General features: G+C 47.2%; 1 protein-coding gene across 1 annotated transcript in view; it reads right to left on the reverse strand.

The window, feature by feature from the left end:
* Positions 1-19,759, reverse strand: part of l(3)80Fj (lethal (3) 80Fj) — a 141,726-nt gene that overhangs the window by 37,814 nt on the left and 84,153 nt on the right. Inside the window, exons 31-43 of the mRNA XM_084597788.1 lie at positions 19,432-19,650; positions 18,295-18,444; positions 18,086-18,200; positions 15,681-15,859; positions 15,058-15,279; positions 14,687-14,755; positions 7,775-7,913; positions 7,160-7,356; positions 6,485-6,674; positions 4,906-4,976; positions 4,191-4,609; positions 3,634-3,757; positions 2,480-2,578 (exon numbers count right to left, since the gene is read on the reverse strand). Coding sequence (XP_084453914.1) covers positions 2,480-2,578; positions 3,634-3,757; positions 4,191-4,609; positions 4,906-4,976; positions 6,485-6,674; positions 7,160-7,356; positions 7,775-7,913; positions 14,687-14,755; positions 15,058-15,279; positions 15,681-15,859; positions 18,086-18,200; positions 18,295-18,444; positions 19,432-19,650 — 2,193 coding nt within the window. The remainder of the gene's footprint in view (positions 1-2,479; positions 2,579-3,633; positions 3,758-4,190; positions 4,610-4,905; positions 4,977-6,484; positions 6,675-7,159; positions 7,357-7,774; positions 7,914-14,686; positions 14,756-15,057; positions 15,280-15,680; positions 15,860-18,085; positions 18,201-18,294; positions 18,445-19,431; positions 19,651-19,759) is intronic.

Raw genomic sequence — 19,759 nt, forward strand, 5'->3', positions numbered from 1 at the left:
AAGGTAGTCAGACAACACTTTACTGGAGAAGTGACGTTAGCGGTAACTTACTTGGTGTGTAGGGTGCAAGCAAATGCTATCAATATGCAACAAGACAGCCCGTGAAACAGAAGCGGGAGCACCCTTCCTCACTCGCAAACGCCATCTAAAGACAAAGCGCTGATTGTGGAACATCCCTCCAACTACACTACCCACGATGACTGGTGAGCTTATTCATGCCATGTCACTGTGGCAACCATGGCATACAACATCAGAGAGAGAGAGAGAGAGAGAAAAAGAGAGTGCTTAAGGCATTTGTTCACGCCAGCATCACTGAAATCTGGGCTCTGGTTGCATCGCTGAATGGCATTGTGAAGCGACTCAAGTGTCGGTTGAGCAAGCGGCACACCACAGGAAAGAGTTCGAATTGCTTAAGGGGGTTACGGGTCTTTCGGACCAAAAAATCGCAAAAAAATCACTTTTTTGAAAATGTAATTTGAGAAATCAGTAGCTCTTTATCTACCTATCTGCTAAGTTTTTCATCTCTAGGGTCGGTATTTTAGTCACAATGACAATTTATATAATCGATGTCGCCCAAATTTGGGCCGAAAACGACCCCCCAAAACAACCATTTTCCGCGAGGCGTAGCTCCCATTTTGTGCGCAGCACCGTAGCCATCTTGGTCTCATTCGAAAGAGCCGCCTTTCGTCTTCAAATTGCCGCCTCTGCTGTCTACATTTGCCCATTGGTCACATAAAAAATAGCAAAAAAGAAAACGTGGCATTTGCAATCTTAATGGCTTTCGGGGTGCACGTAACGATAAGGCGTCACCGCATTGGTGGAGCTGGCTGACGGCGTCCGCTCGGCGCGCCCGAGCCGCGGGGAGACGGCGGAGACGTGACGCCGGCCGCGCTTGGTTCCGAACCGCGAGGTGCGTTCATGGCAAGAATTCGTGAAAAAAGTGAAAAAAAAAAAAAATAGTTGATTAATCATCTCAAGTGATGCCCTGCCCGGCTATGCGCACTCAGGCCGACGAAAGTCGTGCGCCGAACGATCGTGTGTACGAGCCTGAAGTAGGCCTAGCGCGTTCCCCAGCACGGGCAACACCTGGCACGGGAGACTGCTACTGCCAGCGGTTGCACCCGCCGCGACGGTGATATCGCAGGCCGCAGATGAGCAGAAAGATAAGCTCAAAACAGAAAAAAACTTGAACTCGCGCCAACTCCAGCAACGAAGCGGTAGATGGATTGTTTTCGTGACGGTGACGGCAGCGCGGCGGACAGTCCACTTGGCGAGGCGGAGTTCACGATCGTCAGATAACAGTTTGCCGAGATTGGCGAAGCGTAAAACATACGGCGGCGATACTGGCATTTAAAAATGTGAACGGGGATAAGAAATCGCCGTCGAACTTATTCTCCAATGCGTAAACTTCGGGACACGTCGTCTTCGTAGAGCTCATCGCGCGTTTGCGCTGATCGGACCTCGTTCATAGTCCTTAGTGAATGCACTTGCTTGTGCAATGCAGAGCACTGGGAAGCAGCAAACAGCTCTAAATTACATTTCTTTTCCGCAATAAACGTTCTTCACTGCGGTCTTGATGGGAGGACGTAGCAAAACGACGTATGTAAAAAAAAGGTCGCTGCTTGCATGTGACTCGCGCAGTCGAAAAAGTGACAACTGAATGTGCTGCAACTGCAAATTAAAATGAAAGAGGCGACACTTGGACGTTGGAAAGCAAAGAGACTACATTACTGGAGGTTTCTAGTCATTTTAAAATGTAAATGTGTGCATTGCACCAGTGAATGTCTGTTAAATAATCCCCTGTTTCTTTTTTGCTCTTTTCTCAAAACATGCATTGTGGACCACTTGCAGTTTTGCGGCCTTAATATCTCGGCACCTATTGCAGATAGAGCAATAATTTCTTTTTCAGCATGAAGCCAAATATGTGGAGCACACAATGTTGCAAGTAGATTTTTTATTTCTTGTTCAGAATTTTCAAAATGGCTTTGTTTTGTGATCATTACATGCTATATTTTGAACTTTGAACTTTGTTACGCAATAAAACAAGACATAATTACTCAATCAAAAAACTGCTTGCAACATTGTGTTCCTTATTCTTTCTAGTGTCCAGCAATGTGTTCATCTGAAGTTTTTCTTCAGTGGTCCTTTTGTAATTGTTCTTGTAAGAATTAGACTAATTGGTGTAATTATCTCATGAAATAATTGGATCACAAAAGAAATAATTGCAGTTTTGGAATCTGCACAAAAAAATTACACAAACCCACCAAGTTGCATCAATTTTGATTGGTAAATAAGGAAAATCTCGCAGCAGCTAGCAGACTGGCACCAACCGATGCGTTGGAAACATTTTGTTCTGGTGTTAGTGCTTCTGGTTTCGAACCGTAGAATGTTGTGCACCCCTAAGTGAATGCGCTCTTGGTGGCCCAAAGAGAATCAAGCAGTGAAATGCAGTGGAGCAAAGACTAGAAGGGCATCTCACCTGTGGTATCAGGTAGGGCAGCACCACCCTGCTCTTGATGGCCATCACTTGGCGCAGACCATCCAGTGTGTGCTCCGCCAGTTCAGAGTCACCCTGGCCCTGAAATGCAATGCCACGGCGGAGTGAAATGAGGCGTCACTCCTAATAACCTCCACAGAACATACCACAGCAACAATCTGAAACATGACACATGACTACCAACACAGTCCTAACAGCCAAGGACTGCTTATAAATGGTTTATCTCGAGTGTACCAAGCTATACTTCACGAAGAAACATTGCTTGTATAATTAATTTGTTTACAAAGTGTGCAAACAACAGCAAAACACTGATGATGGGAAGATGTATGTTAGCCTTAACTAAATATATAAACCAAATTAAAGTATTAACAAATTATGCTAACTAAATTTACCTGGGCAGAGGCATAGCCAACAGCCCTACACAAAAACCAGTGGACAGAATGTTTTGCTCAATAGGTGAAGGATCAAGAAATTCTTGCTAGCTAAAATTACAGTGAACCACAACACAGATAAGCATGGCAATTGCACGCCTTGTGCTGCTTCCCATGTCTGAGGCCCAGCCTATAATACAGCTTATCGCTACTCAAGAACGAATGAAGAGCGGCTGGCAATGACAACAACGGTTACAGCTAGGACCTATTGCAGAACACAAGTTTCTCAATCTTAGACGCCGAGAGCCGCGCCAGGGTGGTGCAGTAGTGAGACGCCTGATTACTGTGCCGGAATAACCGGGTTCGGCGGCTGCGTTTCGATGGAGGCGAAACGAAGAGGCGTCCCTGTGCTTTGCGTTGTCGGCGCACGTTAAAGATCCCCAGGTGGTCGAAATTACTCCGTGGCCCTCCACTACGGCTCCTCTTTCTCTCTATCCACTTTCACTCCCACTTTCCTCCCTTCCCTTCTGGTGCCGTTCAGGTGTCCACAGAAACAAGTGTGACAGATACTGTGCCTTTTCCTTCCTGTGAACCAATTATTCATGATGGAAAATAGCGCGAAAGTACACGAAACACGGAAGGAAGTAAGACACGGACAAGCGCCAATTACGGACACGGAACCAATTATTATTACTATTATTAGATGCCGAGATGCACCTCTTCATTTGTTCCTTCCTGCCATCAACACACTGTGACCACACTCACCAACTGCATAAGCAGCGGGGACAGGATGTCGTCCAGGGCCCTGGAGCCCACCGTAGAGTGCAGGTTGTCGAAAGTCTTTGCAGCCGCCACACGCACTTCCCTCAGGGGATCACATAGCGCCCTCCTGCGAGCAAAGAAAGGGAGAAAGGAAAGGCCACGGCAATGAGTGCCGACTCCATTCCATGCTGTGCTCGGCAGTGCACAAAGCTTCAATCAGTGACCCCTGCCACGTCGAGCACGAGGCCGGATGGCTCCATGACAGAATAAAAAAGATTTAGCAAACAAGAGCTCTCTTCAATGCTCACAATGCTAACAATGCATAACAAGCCGGCCCATAAGTGCGCGAGGCATCTGCTGCACAGCTTTCCAGCACACTTAAACTCATGCTAAAAGAATGCAGCGAACTGAATGGCCAAGCCGTCTATACTGCCTGGTGGCATTGGGAGTGAAAGGTATGTGAACCAAGAGATGCCTAGCGGTGATTTGCATCTGGTGGAAGAATCTCTCGCAGCACACAACAGCAGGAGAAGCCAAGAAGAGAGGAGCAAGTGGGGCACCTGACGGTAGGCACCAGGCTGTCGAGGAAGGTGAGGACCATGTCACGTGATGTGGATGCCAGGATCTCGCTCAGCCCCACGCACACCCCTTGCCGCTGGTCGGGCAGCTCCGAGTCCAGGCCCTGCTCCAGGATGGGCACAATCTCGGGCAGCACCCGCTCGCCCAGCTTGCGCACCAGGTCACCCAAGGTGCGGGCTGCCACCTGCTGCTTGTCGTAGCTGCTGCTGGCCAGGAAGCCCAGCAGCAGGGAGAACAGGGTGGGCAGAATCTCGCGCAGAGTACGGGGCGTGTTGGTCACCACCACCTTCCAGACGTGGAGGGATGCCTGGCGCACCATCAGTGAGGTGTCCAGGCGGCCCATGTACAGACCAGCCAGCACCCGGTTGCGCCGCTCCTCACCCAATGCTATCATAATCGCCTGTCACCGCCCAAAAAAGGGGGAGGGGAATGAGTCAGTCTGGTACATACTCAAGTCATCATTTCAACATGCATCAACGCGCTAGCTCTTTTTGAACAGCTGGCATGTCAAAGCTGTCTTGCCAGTTAGCATGTTACGCGTTTGGAGCAGTCCCGAGTAACAATCAGCTGTGTTTGCTTGAAATCCCTGGCGACTTCCATCAGACAGTCTTCCATTACACTATCCCTTGCAGGTGTGCCATAGAACAGAAGCAGCACAGCGTCAGCAGACTGACCTCTGCCACATAACCTTCTCACCTTGTGAGATTGTTCTGTGCCAAAGTTGTCATCCTCATGTGCAGTTTCTGTGGACATCTTTCCGGTGACACCTGGAGAGGGAAAGAAAAGGGAGAAGCACGCAAGTATAACACAAAAAAATCAAACAAAATCAAGGTATGTACACTTGATATCACAAGTATGCTTGGTGTGGAGGACACAGAGCACCCTGCACCTAACAACTTTTCTGGAATTGGGAGCTAAAGAGCTGAAATATTCCATTTTGTCCTATGCAGAAGACCATATTCTTACTGCAAGTGCATTACCGGTGGCTGCGATTCTTGAGCTTGACAGCTGAACAGCATACATTGCAACTCAACAAAACGATGCTGACCATCTTGTGCTTCTGCCAAGATGATGTTTTATGTCGAAAGGGCAGCTTTTGGCTAAACAGCACATCAAAGTACTGTATTTACTCTAATGTAACGAGAGTTTTTTCATGACTTTTGGCTCTCAAAGTCTACCCTCGCGTTATAATCGAATACTTAATTCGGTTGGCCTAAAGCAAAGCCGGGGTGCAGCCATATTGAATCCGTCACCAACCAGTTTCTGCAGTTTTAAGATGTTATTTTGATAACATCGGTACTAAGGAAGCCAAATCCTAATCCACTTAAAGTCAAAACGCGGCACTTTTTACTCGTAAGCTCAAAATCCCGTTGTCACCTTCATCATGCACTTTTCGCATTTTATGCAGTGGATTAGCAGGGTTACTGCTGTTACCCTATTTCGCATGATACAGTACGACGCTTGCTTCAAAACAGGTATCCTGATAGCAGAAGAAATAAATTCTGCAGCAGCTCGACGGCTAGACGTTAACTAATCTATCACACGTGGGTAGCGGATGCAGCAGGAGGGGATTTTTAAATGTGAGCCTGACCGCAAAGGCTTTTGACAACATCGCAGGGGAGGACGGGAGTGAAAAGGAAGACTCTGTTTCCGAGAACTCGGCTCCCACCGATGACGACAAATGAGCGTTTTTGAGAAACTGCAAGAGCCATAATGTCTATCAAAGGTACTTTTGCAAAGTGCTTATCTTGCATTACATTCATGGTTTTATTTTTCCACTATGCAATATGCAAAGTCGACCCTTTCGTTACATTTGCGGCTGCGCTACATTCAAGTAAATACGGTAATTCTTGTCTACACAAGGTGGGGCAAAGGTGCGATCTCCCAAGCAATTTAGCTCATATTAACTCCAAGCACCATGCTAGAGGAAAGCTTGTGCTCCTTGTACTGGTACTCCACACAATAGAGGATCCAACCCCTGCACCACCCACAAGCAAGGCAGCTACTACCAGGCCACTGTTACAGTGAAGCTCTATCCTAGTCAAGCACACCTTTCCTCAGCAGTGCAGTCATCCGCACGCTCAAGAAACCTGTGACGCGGGAAGTGCAACACTGCATGTCTTAAGCACACCTGTCCTCAGCAGTGCAGTCATCCGCACGCTCAAGAAACCTGTGACGCGGGAAGTGCAACACTGCATGTCTTAGATATCTCGAGCCACACTGTCAGTGAAACATGCAATTTGGCAGAATGGGGTCAAAAACGTTTGCAGCTGACCGGAGATCTTGTACAGCAGGTCACCCAGTAGCTGGACGGAGCTGTACCGGATACGCCAGTTGTCATCAAAAAGTCCCTTCTCCAGCTGAGGCAGCAGAAGGGTCATGGCCGTGTCTGCATACATGTTCACCATCCGCTGGCCAGCCCGCAGCGCTGTCTCGCGTACATACTCGTTCTCATCTGCGAGGGCCTGTGGCCAGTGCAAAATGCATGCGCATAACCAATCAGCCACCCGCAACAATGAATAAAGGACAGACCAGCCTACAGGAGAGCACGAGACATTAGCATTCCCTATTTCTCAGCGTATGAAGGCTGGTCCCTCCACAAAAAAGGAAAGAAACAACACACCTCCATATTAGGGAACAGCCATTCGACACTGCCGAACATGGATATGTGTAAAAATTAGAGACTTGAGAGATTGTTTATTTACTTTTTATTTTTTTATTTAAAAAAATGTATATCTTTTATGAAATTGTGTAATTTTTTTACGAGGTCATATGGTAGGCACGCTGCCTCAACGCTGAGGCAAACTTTATGCCTGTTGTAACGATAACGTTAAGGATCGATTGCAGCATCACCTCAACATCGCTAAATGTGCACAGTAGAGCTAATGTTCTAGAAGTGCATAAACTGCATATGGGAAGAACAAAGAATGTCTCGCAGCACGACACGGACCTTGAGGATGGGGTTGATGATCTGAGAGATGTAAGGTGTGAACTCCTTTTGGAAGACGCCCGGCAGGTATATGAACATCATGATGTAGCCGTCCTTGACGTGCGGCGCGATGTCTGTTCGCTCGGCTGTCGATATGATCTCGGGCATCAGAGTCTGCAGCTTCTCCACGCCCAAGCCCCCGAGCACTTCACTCAGGCCTGTCCCAGCCAGCAAGGAGAAAAACAGATCACATTTTGGGCGCACTGACATTCGACAGGCAGTGGAAAGAAACAGAATCAATGAAATAAATAAATGCACGACAGGTGTCAACTTGGAGCTAAGCGGTTCTTTAAGGAGACAAAAGAAAAAAAAAATGGAAGCAATAAATTGGACAGGAACATGCTTCTTCCGAAACACATAAATGAGAGACTATGCAACTGAAAAACATGTGAGCCAGAAATCCCGTCAAAGAATATATCAAGCACAAAAAGCACAAGAACAAGATGCAATTAGCACTGCAAACTAAAGCACACCACTGATTTTCCATCACAAATCAGCTCATACGCTGCACAGGCTTGCCGGAGGCAAATACCAAAGAAAAAGGAGAACGAAAGATGGCACAGCTGGCACATTCACCTTGGGCCGCTCCTGACCGGTCGACGGGTGAGGATTCCGAGGTGAGCGTCTGCATGAGCCATGGGATGAGGTCCTCAAAGCAGGTCTCGCCCATGCCCTTAATCATGGCCCCAAGGGCACGCGAGGACACGCTTCGCACCTGGAACCACATGCAATGTTAGGCACTCATTCAGAGTTTGTGTGTACATATACACACGCACATAAAGGGGAATACAAAGGATGAATGCAATGTCGCGATGAAAACAACTGCAGCGGAATGTGCGAACGAATGCATTAGTGTTCAAGATCAATTAGAAGCAGGAGCGTTCAAACGCCGAACAGTAACTCTTGAACTGAATAACAAACTGAAACAAACCCTGCATATCCCCTTCAGGCGCTGCGTCCACATATATGGACGCGACTAAAATTTCCCGATACCTTACCACGGAGTGCGGATTTCTGCCTTTGAATTTGGCACCCGTAACATTTGGACCCACCTTGTTTAAAGCCCCTCAATAAACTAAAAGTAGCGCCAACATGTGAAGTTTGCCGCCCGCCTCCTCTCCTGCGCTCTCCTTCGTCGTTCGACCCTCTCATTGGCCGAGCGCCGTCACGTGCGCGCGCGTGCTTTTTTTTTTTTGCTGGGCGTGCAGCTTCCTCCTTTCCAGCGGGGCGGGCGGCGCGCGCGCGGCACATATCGCCGTGTGTTTTGCTGCCACGCGGACTGCTACTAAATCATTCCCGCTGGCTATTTTTTTTTTTCAAGCATGTTGCACTCTTTGGCCGGCGACTGATAGAAGCACGGTGGTGAAGGCGAGTTTAACCAACGCAGACATCGCGTACAAATGGTGTCACGCACTGACAGTTGAAAACGGAACCGTTTCAGCGCAAACTATAAAAAAAAACTGCTACCACGCTTCCCAAGTTTCACGGTAGCTTACAATTCAGTCCAACCTGCAAAGAAACCACACAGACTGCAGCTTCCGCAGCCTAGTTAATTTTTTTTCAAGCATGTTGTGCACTTTTGTCAACGGCTGACGGACTCAATGAGGTGAAGGCGAGTTAAATCGACGCCAAAATCGTGTACGTATCGTGACACACCATGGCAGCTGAACACGGCACCGTCTCAACGCCAAATATAAAAAAAAATAACTGCTATCACCCTCCCCAAGTTTACCGGTAGCTCACAAGTCAATCAAAGCTGCAAAGACTCCACACAGACTGCAGCTTTCGCCGCCTATAGTTAATTTGATCTGCAGCTGAAGTTGAAAATACATGGAAGACAGCTGCTGCCACACTTCTCAAGTTTACCGGCAGCTCGCAATCCAGTCAACGCTGCAAAGAAACCATACACAGACTGTTCCAAAATTGTTCCTGTCCGCCGCCTAGTTACAAATTTTATAAAGCATGCCACTGAGTGGCCAAATGTGACGAACTACGGACACACGGAGATGACGGCGAGTTGAACCAACGCCGAAATCGCGTATATGCGGTGTATGACACTCACAGCTGAAAATATTCTGGCTGGAAATCCCTGTCAACATTCGGTAATTATGTTTCAGCAATGAGTAATATTTTAACCTGAACACATTGCGACAAAATGCAAGGCTCTGGTGAGACCCGGCGCACGGCCGCCTCGATCGGCGCGCGCGCGGCGCTGATCGAGACGGCTGTGAAGGGCGCCTGCTCCGGAGAGCGCGCGCTAGTCGCGCACCCCGTAGGTGGAGCCACGGTCGAAATGTGAGAGGAGGAGCGGCGCCACCGGAGGAGGAGAGAGGAGATGGCGCTACTTTTAGTTTATTGAGGGGCTTTAACCTTGTTGAGTATGTGGTGCCATCTCTTGTTGCTACAGAGAAATGTTTTTGTAAACAGCAAGCAAAGATGCACGTCATAGCATTTTATGGCGGGACGAATCAGCAGCTCTAATTTTTGCATGCTTCTTTCTAAACCGATGCCTAATAATACTATTTCTTGTAATGAATAAGTCAATAAGGGAACGTAAATGTTACATGCCAGATTTCATTATCTTAGACATAGAAAAAGTGCTTCAGCGGACTTTCAAAGTTTCGCGTCCATAAATGTGGACACGGCATCTTAACGCCGAAATTGTTAGTGTCTGCGGCGCTTCGTTATTTCGTGCAGTGCAGTACGAACCTCGTTAATTCGAAGTCATCGGGACCGCGAGAAATCTTCGAATTAGGCGGGTTTTCGAATTAACCGAACACACCAAGAAATAAGACTTAGGCAAAAAAATTCGTTGCAGAAACGTGTTACCTTTATTCGGCATATTTTGAATTACTACTGAAAGTAATCAGAGATGCTGGTTTGCCGCGTCCGGTAGTTTGCGGCTCCTAAGGTCATGCTCTCGAGTTGGTCAAATAGACGAAACATCTCTGAACTTCTACCGCGGCACTCAACAAAACTGCGGATAACGTTCAGCGATCCGATAACTTCACCAAGAGCAGGTGCTCGGGGAGGCTCGTCAGTGTCGTCGTCGCTATCGTCGCTGTCATCGCGCATGTTCGTACCAGCAGTGATCTCACTGAGAATGTTTTTGTTGGCAGCATCTTATAAAAAAGTGCAGCCTCGTCAAGGTTGTAAACGTCGTCTGCACCGTACTCGCTAAGCAGCGGCGCCAATGTGTGGTTTCTCCAATCCTCGACAACGCTCTCGTTAGTGCTGCCGCTCTCACCACAGACGGTGAGAAAGGTTAAATTATTGCGTTCTTTAAAACGGCAAAACCATCCATTGCTGCACTTAAATTCCTCGTGCCCAAGTTGTAGAGCTAGGTCGTTGGCCTTCTCCCGCAGTAGCGTTCCACTGACGGGAAGGTGGGCAGCGTTTGCTTTCTGCAGCCAGCGAAGCAGAGCAGCTTCCACATCTTGATACGTGGGAGCCTGCACTCGTGACCGCTTCGAAGAATAGGTCTTGCCGTAAGCCTCTAGTATTTTTGACTTGTTGCTCAATATTGTGGACAACGTCGAGAGGGGCACGCCATGCCTTTTGGCCAACTCGGTCTCCGAACAAGCGCTCTTGCCTGCTTTCTGTATCAAGCAGAACTTCTGCTGCAGCGTTAAAGTCTTGCACTTTGGCATTTCTGCACTGCTACGGTCACAAAGCTAGCACTTCTGCACAGTCCCGCCCAAAAAAACGGCACAGTAGCCGACCCCTAACCACAGCGCACAACACAAAGAAATGGCGCAGGCGAGACCGGCGCGGCGGTGGTGGTGGCGTACTTGCAGCGTCGGAAGCACGGGGGAAGAGTGGGCGAAGCACACCAAGGGATGGAGTGGGGGCGAGGTCATGTGATAAAAACCGGTATGCCCGCCGTGTTGCAGTGAAGCACGTCTTCTCCTCTGCAGGCGCGTGTTTCGGCGGTGCGCGAGGCGCACTGTGGACCGATTTTTGTGCAGAGAGTGCTCGGGCTGGGGCGCTTCGCCTATAAATCATCACCATTACTATGTGGCTTTGCCTCGCGGCTCCGTAGGGCCGTCGTTTCGCCGGGTTTGCGGTGAAACATGGATCAGGCATTGCCGCATAGCAGTCCAAATTTTCGAATTAACCGGGCTGGCGCAGGCCGCCTGTTCGAATTATCCGGCCAAATTTACATTGGAAAATACGGGACCGCAGAAAACCTTCGAATTATCCGGGATTTCGAATTAACCGAGTTCGAATTATTGAGGTTGTACTGTATGCTTATTTACGCGCAGGTGTCACAGTCTTGAAGACGCAAGGTATTCTCAGAGGAAAACATTTATTCATGCTTAATAATTAGTTAGAAAATGCAGAAAATGCTGCAATGTTTTCATTCATGTAGCAGCTTTGAGGCGCCATGTCCACATATGTGGACGCGAACAAAATATAAATATTTTTGCATAATTTTTCATATTTGAATTCTGCCTGGCCTACTGATCATGCTTGGTGCAAAAAAGAAATTTTCCTTTCAGAAAATTTAATTGGCGCCTGAAGGGGATATTGAAATCAAATATTCAAAGAGTAGTAATGAATTTATTTACAGATGTGGTGAAAGGCTCATACATTCTCACGAACAGCGCTGACTGCCAAGGCATCTTTAGCAGCAGCGTGCTGACAGCTCAATCACGTGAGAGCACAGAGAGACAAGAGTGGGAAACTTATACAGTCGAACCCGGTTATATCAAACCCGGATATATCAAATTTTGGTTATATCGAACTCACGGAATATCCCCTTGAAAATCCCATGTAAAAGTATAGGAAAGCCGCGTCATATATCGAACTTAATTTCAGTGGTCGTTCGATATATCGAACTTCGTACCACGCACTGGAAAGTGTGCCTTCCCCAAAGACGATCGCATCACCCTTGGTCGTTTGCCCCGTGACGTTTTCAAGCCATGCGCAGAAGGAATGAGAAGGAACAGTTCGGCGACGGCTGGTCTGGGCAGCGCCGCGCCCATTCCCCAAAGGCGCGCGCATCTGCAGTTATCGTTTCCCGCGCGCCAACACATGACGTTTTCAAGCCATGTGCGTGGGTGTGACCATTCTTTTGCCGAGCTATTTCTCTCCAGCACGCGCTACAAATGCGCCAAGCCAGCTAAGCCCGTTTTCAGACAAACCCTCTGTGCGCGGCGGCTGACGTGGCTATGGCGCCTGGGGACGTTAAGAAGCGTTAGCTCTCTCTTTGTTTCTTTTTTTTTTTTTTTTGAGAGTCATCCTTTCTTATCATTGTGCTGTTCGGATTAAACAACAGCAGTTTTTTTTCTTTTGCGGGAGTCGTTTATCCTGCATGTATGAATCAACGAAAGCATGCGGTCAGCTGCTGCGATCATGACGCCCGCCCCAAGCGCGGCGTGGCTTGTGCAATCAAGCCATCACGGGCACTCTGCCAAGTTCGCTCCCCGCCACCACAGGAGCTATCAAGAGATAAACGCGCCCGGACGTTATCACTGCGCAGCATCTTAGCACGCTGCCAATGAGCTGTGGATGAGACGACCGAAACGGACTGACGCGCGTCATCGACATGCAAGTGAAAACGCTCGCGATTTCTGCCGCGGTGAGACAGAAACCTTGTTTTGAGCTGCCGCAGTGGCTCGAGCGGCGAGAGAGATGCAGTTCCAACAAGTTTGAAATTTTTTGCTCTGTCGCTGCCGCTCGTCGCTGAGATCGCTCAATCGCTTGCATGTGAGCGAGCTGGCCTTTATGCATTTTTGTTTTTCAAATTCTCGGGTGCAAAAGTGGAAGGTGGGTTCATTATGCGAGTGGGTTGATTACGCGACAAATACGGTATCATTTTTTCGCATTGTAAGTGCAGTCACAAGCCGATTTCTGTATATCGAATTATCAATATATCGAACTATTTCGCGGTCCCCGTCAAGTTCGATATATCCGGGTTCGACTGTAGCATATAACAGAAGGCCCTGCATGCCTTCATTCTCACAGTCTTTTTCTCTGTTCAGTTTGCTGGAATTTCCTAGTTTCGGAATACTATTGTTCCTTTCGCGTAATGTGTTCTTGGTTGCTCTCTTTCGTGGCCTATGCCACACAGCAATGTTCTGGCCGTGTGAAGTATCTAATTTTTTTGGGGGTGTAATTCACGATTCAATTGTGTCACGACAATGCTATGAAGACTGTGGCAATGAGCATTTATTTCCTCGTGTGTAGTGACTGTAGAGTCAAAATATGCATCATGTCCCTGGAAAACCAGCAAATGCACTAAAGAAAATCAGGAGAAAGAAAAATGGCAGACTGCTCACTGCACCAGCACCAAGACTCACAAAATTTATGGAATATTCTTTCAACTGAATACCAGGCATTAGATTTATGGATAGAATAACTTGAGAGCTTGTTATTCAATTCAATATCGCTTATTCGAGTATCTGTACACCTCTAAATAGAGAGCTTCCAGTTTAAAGCATCATTCAGGCTCAGGCATGCTCGCGTATGCAAAACATACAATATTTTATCATTTGCAAAATACTAACAAGCCAGGAGGCTAACGTGTAGTTCTGCAGCCTCCAAGTGCTACCAGTGCACACAAGCAAAAGCAAGAATCACTACAAGCACCAGGTAAGAAACACATCTCGCAATAGAGAAACTCCATACATGTCACGGTTGTCCGCTCTTCTTATTTAAAACATTTTTTTCTTTAGTTGTTACGTACAGTGAAAACGTGTTAATTTGAACTGCACTGCTCGGTCTCTCCAAGCTCCACAAAAGCCTGTGTATAAAAGTCTATGTATGTATGTAGAAAAAAAAAAAAGAAAAAGAAAACTGCACTGCCGCTTCTGGTTGACCTGTCACTTGGCTAAAGAAACACTATCGTGATAAAGCAGCATAGTTACGAGGATGAGCAACCCCAGAACAGGAAAAGGACATGAAACCATGTAAAAGAAGGGTTGAAGCCAAACTGGTGCTAAGACCGGCACACGGCAGCCAGCAGCATTGGAGGGTAGGGGCTGACGGACGTGGCTGCCTGCTCTCTGTTTTGTGTTCAGACTGCTGTTAATTAGGAAATATGGTAATTCTTATTGTCGGCATAGCACTAGCCAACGCCCATGAAAAGGCATCGCGTCGGATGAGTGCTACAGGTCTTGAACCACTTAGCACTGGTTACGTTGCATCCATGTATGGTTAGCACTGTAAGCGATGGTCAAATTTTTGCAGGACCCATCAATACTTCGAACATTTCTTCTGGTCCCGTGAAGTTCAAACTAGCAAGCTTTCACTGTATAACACTTCGCTGCACCAGTTTTTCTTTGCAAGTAAAACTACATCCCTCAGCTGCCAAATGATCAGGAAGAAAATGGCAACAACGTAATGCATTAACCACTCTAATATAGAGCGAATTGATCTTCACAGGCACAGCGCTACCACACCTATGAGAGTCATACATGCACTGCCAGTGCAAACACGATCAACATACAATCCAGCCAAGAAATAAAGGTGTAGGAAACTTGCCTCCGGTACAGGGTCCAGAAGGGACTGCTTCAGGCCTGGTATAATGGCTGGAAGGTAGGGTGCCAAATCCTGCAAGAGGAAAAACCACATTGCTATTGTCCCAGGAGTTCGTTCACAGACAGCTTCGACACTGTCAACAGAAGACCTGTTTCATTCATTTTTAGTTTTCCTGCATTATAATCTATTATTTTGTTGCTGTCTAACTAGTCTGATGCAAATAACATTCCTTACATACAGGGTGACATCTACACCTTATGCCTGACTACCACATTTAAATGTGCCAAGAAGGAATCACCAAAGGTGCATACACAATCTAAAAATGGAAGGCCCATTTCAACAGTGAGCAGGGAAAAGGACAGCAGGCACTGTACCTTGTGGTCCGTGAGAGAGTACATGTTGCCAATGATCTGGGCAGCCATCTTCTTGGTCTCGGTCGATCGATCTTGGAAGGCACGCTGCACCACAGGCATGATAAGCGCCAACGATGGCGCGTCAATGAAGTGCACAAACTTCGTATTGAGCAATGTTGCCAGGCAGTCAGATGTCTTCTCTGCCGGGTCTTGCAGTGCGTCCAACAGCACTGGAACAATGGCCTGTATCGCATAAAGACAGATCCAGGATAAGAAAAATTAAACGGGGGAAAGAAGCTTTGGAGTACTGTGAGTGCTTGCAGTCTATTACCCAAGCTGGCAGAAGGCATTTAGTATCACCAAAGATCCCCATTGCAAACTGAGTGTGCCAGAATTCTTGCATATCACTTAGCACCTAATCACTCTGACTTATAAAATGCCTTCCCTTATTAAGTCACATCATTGTACAACACAACCACAAATTCTGCAGCTATAGGTCCCTAAAAGAAAGAGGACCGAATCCTCTCAGTCATGGGTAAGTGATGTAATGTAGTTCTGACTGCAATATGCTGAGATGCCAGCAGCTAAACCTCCCCAAACAGGAAACAAAGCAAAGGGGAAAGAGAGAGAGAAGGGAGGAACACCTGGATCTCGGGGTTCTTGATGACAGAACCAATGTGCTTGAGGGCTTGGGCACCCGCACGCTGCACCTTGACGTGAGAGTCTGACAGCACCTCGATGAGTTTAGGCACAATGGAGGGCAGGCAGGACGACAGCTGCTTGGGGGCACAGAATGCCATGGCGCCCAGCAGCTCCACAGACCCTGCGAGTGCGTGTCAGGGCGCAGTGGTATCAGATACGCTTCTTTATTCGAGCAATGCCAGAGACTTGTACAAAAGAAGTTGTGCAACACCTCGGTCCACATTAAGACATGTGATGTGTTGTGGCCATTTTGGAACCCTGGCGCATCCTGTTTTGCAGACCTCAACGTGCTTGCTGCAACCACATACTGCTTTTAAACCAGTCGAACCAATGTGACTCAGAGGAATAGGGGTGGTGTGTCAGGCTTGAAACTGAAGAGTTAAGAGGTTCGATTCCATCGCTTGGCAACTTCTTGACAATTTGTGTTTAAGTGGCGCAGTTGCTTTACTTTATAGTGACGTTAGAGTCATGTCATGAACTCGCAATGAAAATTTATGCTAAAATGACTTCACAACCTGTTGAGCCAATCCCGTCTGTGGCAGCTTTTTGAACAAAATAAAGAAAAGAAGTTTCGAACACTACAGCCTGTAAAGGTGGTTTGAGCTACTGTGCTGCATGGGGTCCGTAAAGGACACTGAAGCGGTGGCCTTGTGGAAGAGCATCTGCCTCGCATTCAGGAGGTACCAGGTTTGATCTTCAGTGCCGGTGGGTATCCACTGGTTTGCAATGGGTACAAGATTTCCCTCGGCCTGGCACTCTGCTATTCTGGGCCAGGTGAAACGCATGGGAAAGGGGACATGGACCAAATAGTTGCGCCGATGGGTCAGTGATGCTGTCCATCATCGGACAACCATAAGTTCGCCCATATTTCAGTAACAGAACCTGCTTCCGCTCTTAGGAGGTGTATCCAACACTTGAGCTCGGACTACCTTTTCAGGTTGGTGTTCAAAACCTGATTTTGCCCACAAAGGGGCACAGCTGGGTTAGCTGAGCCTCTTCCAAGCCTCTTCCACCCCTGTGAGAGCCAGGTGTCAGGTCAGGGGACACTTGCACCCATTTTTACTGGTGGGTGTCCGGCGGTGGGTTTCAAACTAACCATCTCCCGCAGCCAAGACGGGCGCCCCAACCACTAGGCCATGGCTGTGGCCTACAGTCATGGAAGTGTGTTATCATGGAAAAGCTAGGTTTTCTTTCTGTCAGTGGAACTTTTACCCTGACGTGTTATAATAAGCACACATTCATCACATGGTGAATTTGCATGAGCCTTTGATGCCAATACAATATTTGAAAAAGTGCCATACTGGCACCATTCACGTGCGCCCCTCCAATTATACTGCAAACGGGATACAAGGCACCATTGGAGCACACCGGTTAATAAAGAACCAAAATAAATGAGACCTGCCGTCAACACAGTACAACGCCTCCATCAAAAAGGGTTACAAAGCAGAATTTGAAAGGCTCTACAACAACCCCAAATGACCCAGTTGCATGCAACAACCAGCTAAGAAAATGAGAGGGTCTCTTAGATGGAGGAGAATGGCAAAACCTACGCTTCCTCTCCTATCATTTGCCTCTCATCATTTCCAGTCAGTTGCGGTCATTTTAAGTCGTCACTTGACATGTTGGTCGTTTCGTAGTCATGCCTGGTTATTATATTAATTATCACATATATCCCTAAGCATTTTTACTTGTTTCCAGTCAGTTGTGTTCATTTAACTCATCGTTTGGTTATGTCGCTTCGTAGTTATCATGAGCCATGCCTAGTCATTGTAGTCATTACCGCTCAAACCTAAGCATTTTTATTCGTTTCCAATCAGATGTGATTATTTCAAGTCATTGTTTGACATATTGGTCGTTTCGTAGTCATTAGCAGTCATGATGAGTCATTGTAGTCATTATCGTTCATCACTAAGTATTTTACTGATCTCCAATCAGTTGTGGTCATTATACGTCATTTTTAGTTATTGTTAATCATTACTATTAGTCATTAGCACTAGTCACTAACTCAATCGATAAACTTTTATTCATTACCTATCACCATCAATCATTTTCTATCCTAATCTCCCCCATCACACGTTCGCTATTTGAGAGTGACACATCAGAGCACAGCAGGATTTTCATTTCATGAACCTAGGAAGACTTTCGCCTTTAAAAAAAAATATGTCTGCAACCTTTAGCTTTACAGCCTATGCAGGGCATACAGGGTTACAGGATGAATGAAAATGGCACCGAGCATTTAACTGCATGCCTGAAAGATAAATGAATATAAAAGGAAACAAAATGCGGCAGAAAAAAGAAAAAGACAGCACAGAGTCCAGTGACCTGCGGACTCCCAAAACATAAGTACCTGATTTGGTCCTCCAGAGATCGTTCTCGAGACCGGCCAGCAGTGAGGGCAGGGTCAGCTTGACACCGTGTGCTGTCAGCTTGCTCATGACAGCCTTGGCAGTGCTGTCCGTAGCCTGAACAGAAGATAAAAACAACAAAGAAGAAAAGGAGAAACCCATCTGGAAAGTGCAGCAGCAGCAGTCAGGAACCAAGGAGACAGAGACCTACCTCGCGGACGTACTGGTTGCTGTCGCCAAAGCAGAGCAGCAGGTGCGGCAGCACGTGCACCACGTACGGCTCAAAGAGGCGCCCCAGCACCGAGCAGAGCATCTCGAAGGCCAGCAGGGCACCTTCCTTGCGCCGGGCGTTCTTCTTGTCCTGAGAAAAGAAAGACCTAATTAATGGCCATATGGTGTCCTGGAGGATATACAGCAAGTACAGCAGAACCTTGCTCAACTTCGTTTTTTTTTTTTTTTTTTTCATACACGCAAGGCCAGAGAAAACAAAAAACAATGATACCACCATCGAAAAGTACTCAGAACACATGGAAAACTAAAGCTGTAGCAGAGGATTGAATGCAAACCCATTTCAGTCTTCGCTTGTAGAAAAAAAAAAAAATTCCTTGTTGTCTGCAACTTTATGCCTAGTATTTCTTGGAACTACAACATGCTGGTCCGTATTTTGAAGCAGTATGCCTCTCGCCATCATCACTAGCAATCCTCACTACTGGCGTATACACATCTGTGCAATCCTAATTTATATTATTTGCAATACTACGTGAATTCTGAAATAAACAAGATGAACAATGTTTGCTATTTTTCAATATTCCTTTATTTTTCCCATTCATAAGATGTTCGATATTCGAAGGCAATTTTCCCCCATATACGTACTGGATTCACATTCGAATAATTCAATATTCGCACATTCCTGATGGTTTTTTACGGACGGCAACTACATACCCACTAGGGTTGAAAACCGACACCAACGCAATTAACTTGCCCTCAGCGACAGAAGTAGAGCAACAAGCGGGCTGCCGCTTGTCAACGGCAATACTGGTACAAAACCCGTCTGACGAGCACAGCTCAAGGTTGGCTGTTGAAAGGTCAATCGGCTGTTCACTGTATGTTTTTTGTTGTTGTTATCTAACAACTTTACTTTAGGAATCATGCAGTACTGCATGTCATGCCATCAGCATATAGAGGCGTGCCTGCTGGGTGATGCAGTGGCAACATCACTTCTATTGCTGAGAAAGGCAGCAGCAAACAGGTTGTTGTGACCCACCACTTGAAAGATGTCACACGCAAGGGTTGAGTAAAACAACTACATCTGAATACAAAAATGCAAAGGAAGGAAGGCAACCAGTACCTGGACGGCTTCGGTCAGCGTGTTCATAATGTCAAGCTGCTTGAGGGAGAGAATGCCGAGGCCCCGCACGAGGCCGGCCAAGCCATAGGCGGCACCCCTCCGCTCGCCGTAATGCTCAGAGTTGAGCAGCTGAGTCAGCAACTTCTGCACCAGCACGGGCGCCTCGTCCTTGATGGCTGGAATCAGCGGGGGCAGGCATGTGGCCACCGCCTCTTGAACCTGCCATAGGGGACACCATCCGACCATGCTTAAGGTCACCGCTCGCAATTATCACAATCAGGTGCCAGCAGTGGATCAAGATTCTCCTATACTGATCTAGTATACCCAA

The sequence above is a fragment of the Amblyomma maculatum genome, chromosome 3 (genome assembly GCF_055883805.1).
Source record: "Amblyomma maculatum isolate TAMU_Amacu chromosome 3, ASM5588380v1, whole genome shotgun sequence".
Classification (NCBI taxonomy): domain Eukaryota; kingdom Metazoa; phylum Arthropoda; class Arachnida; order Ixodida; family Ixodidae; genus Amblyomma; species Amblyomma maculatum.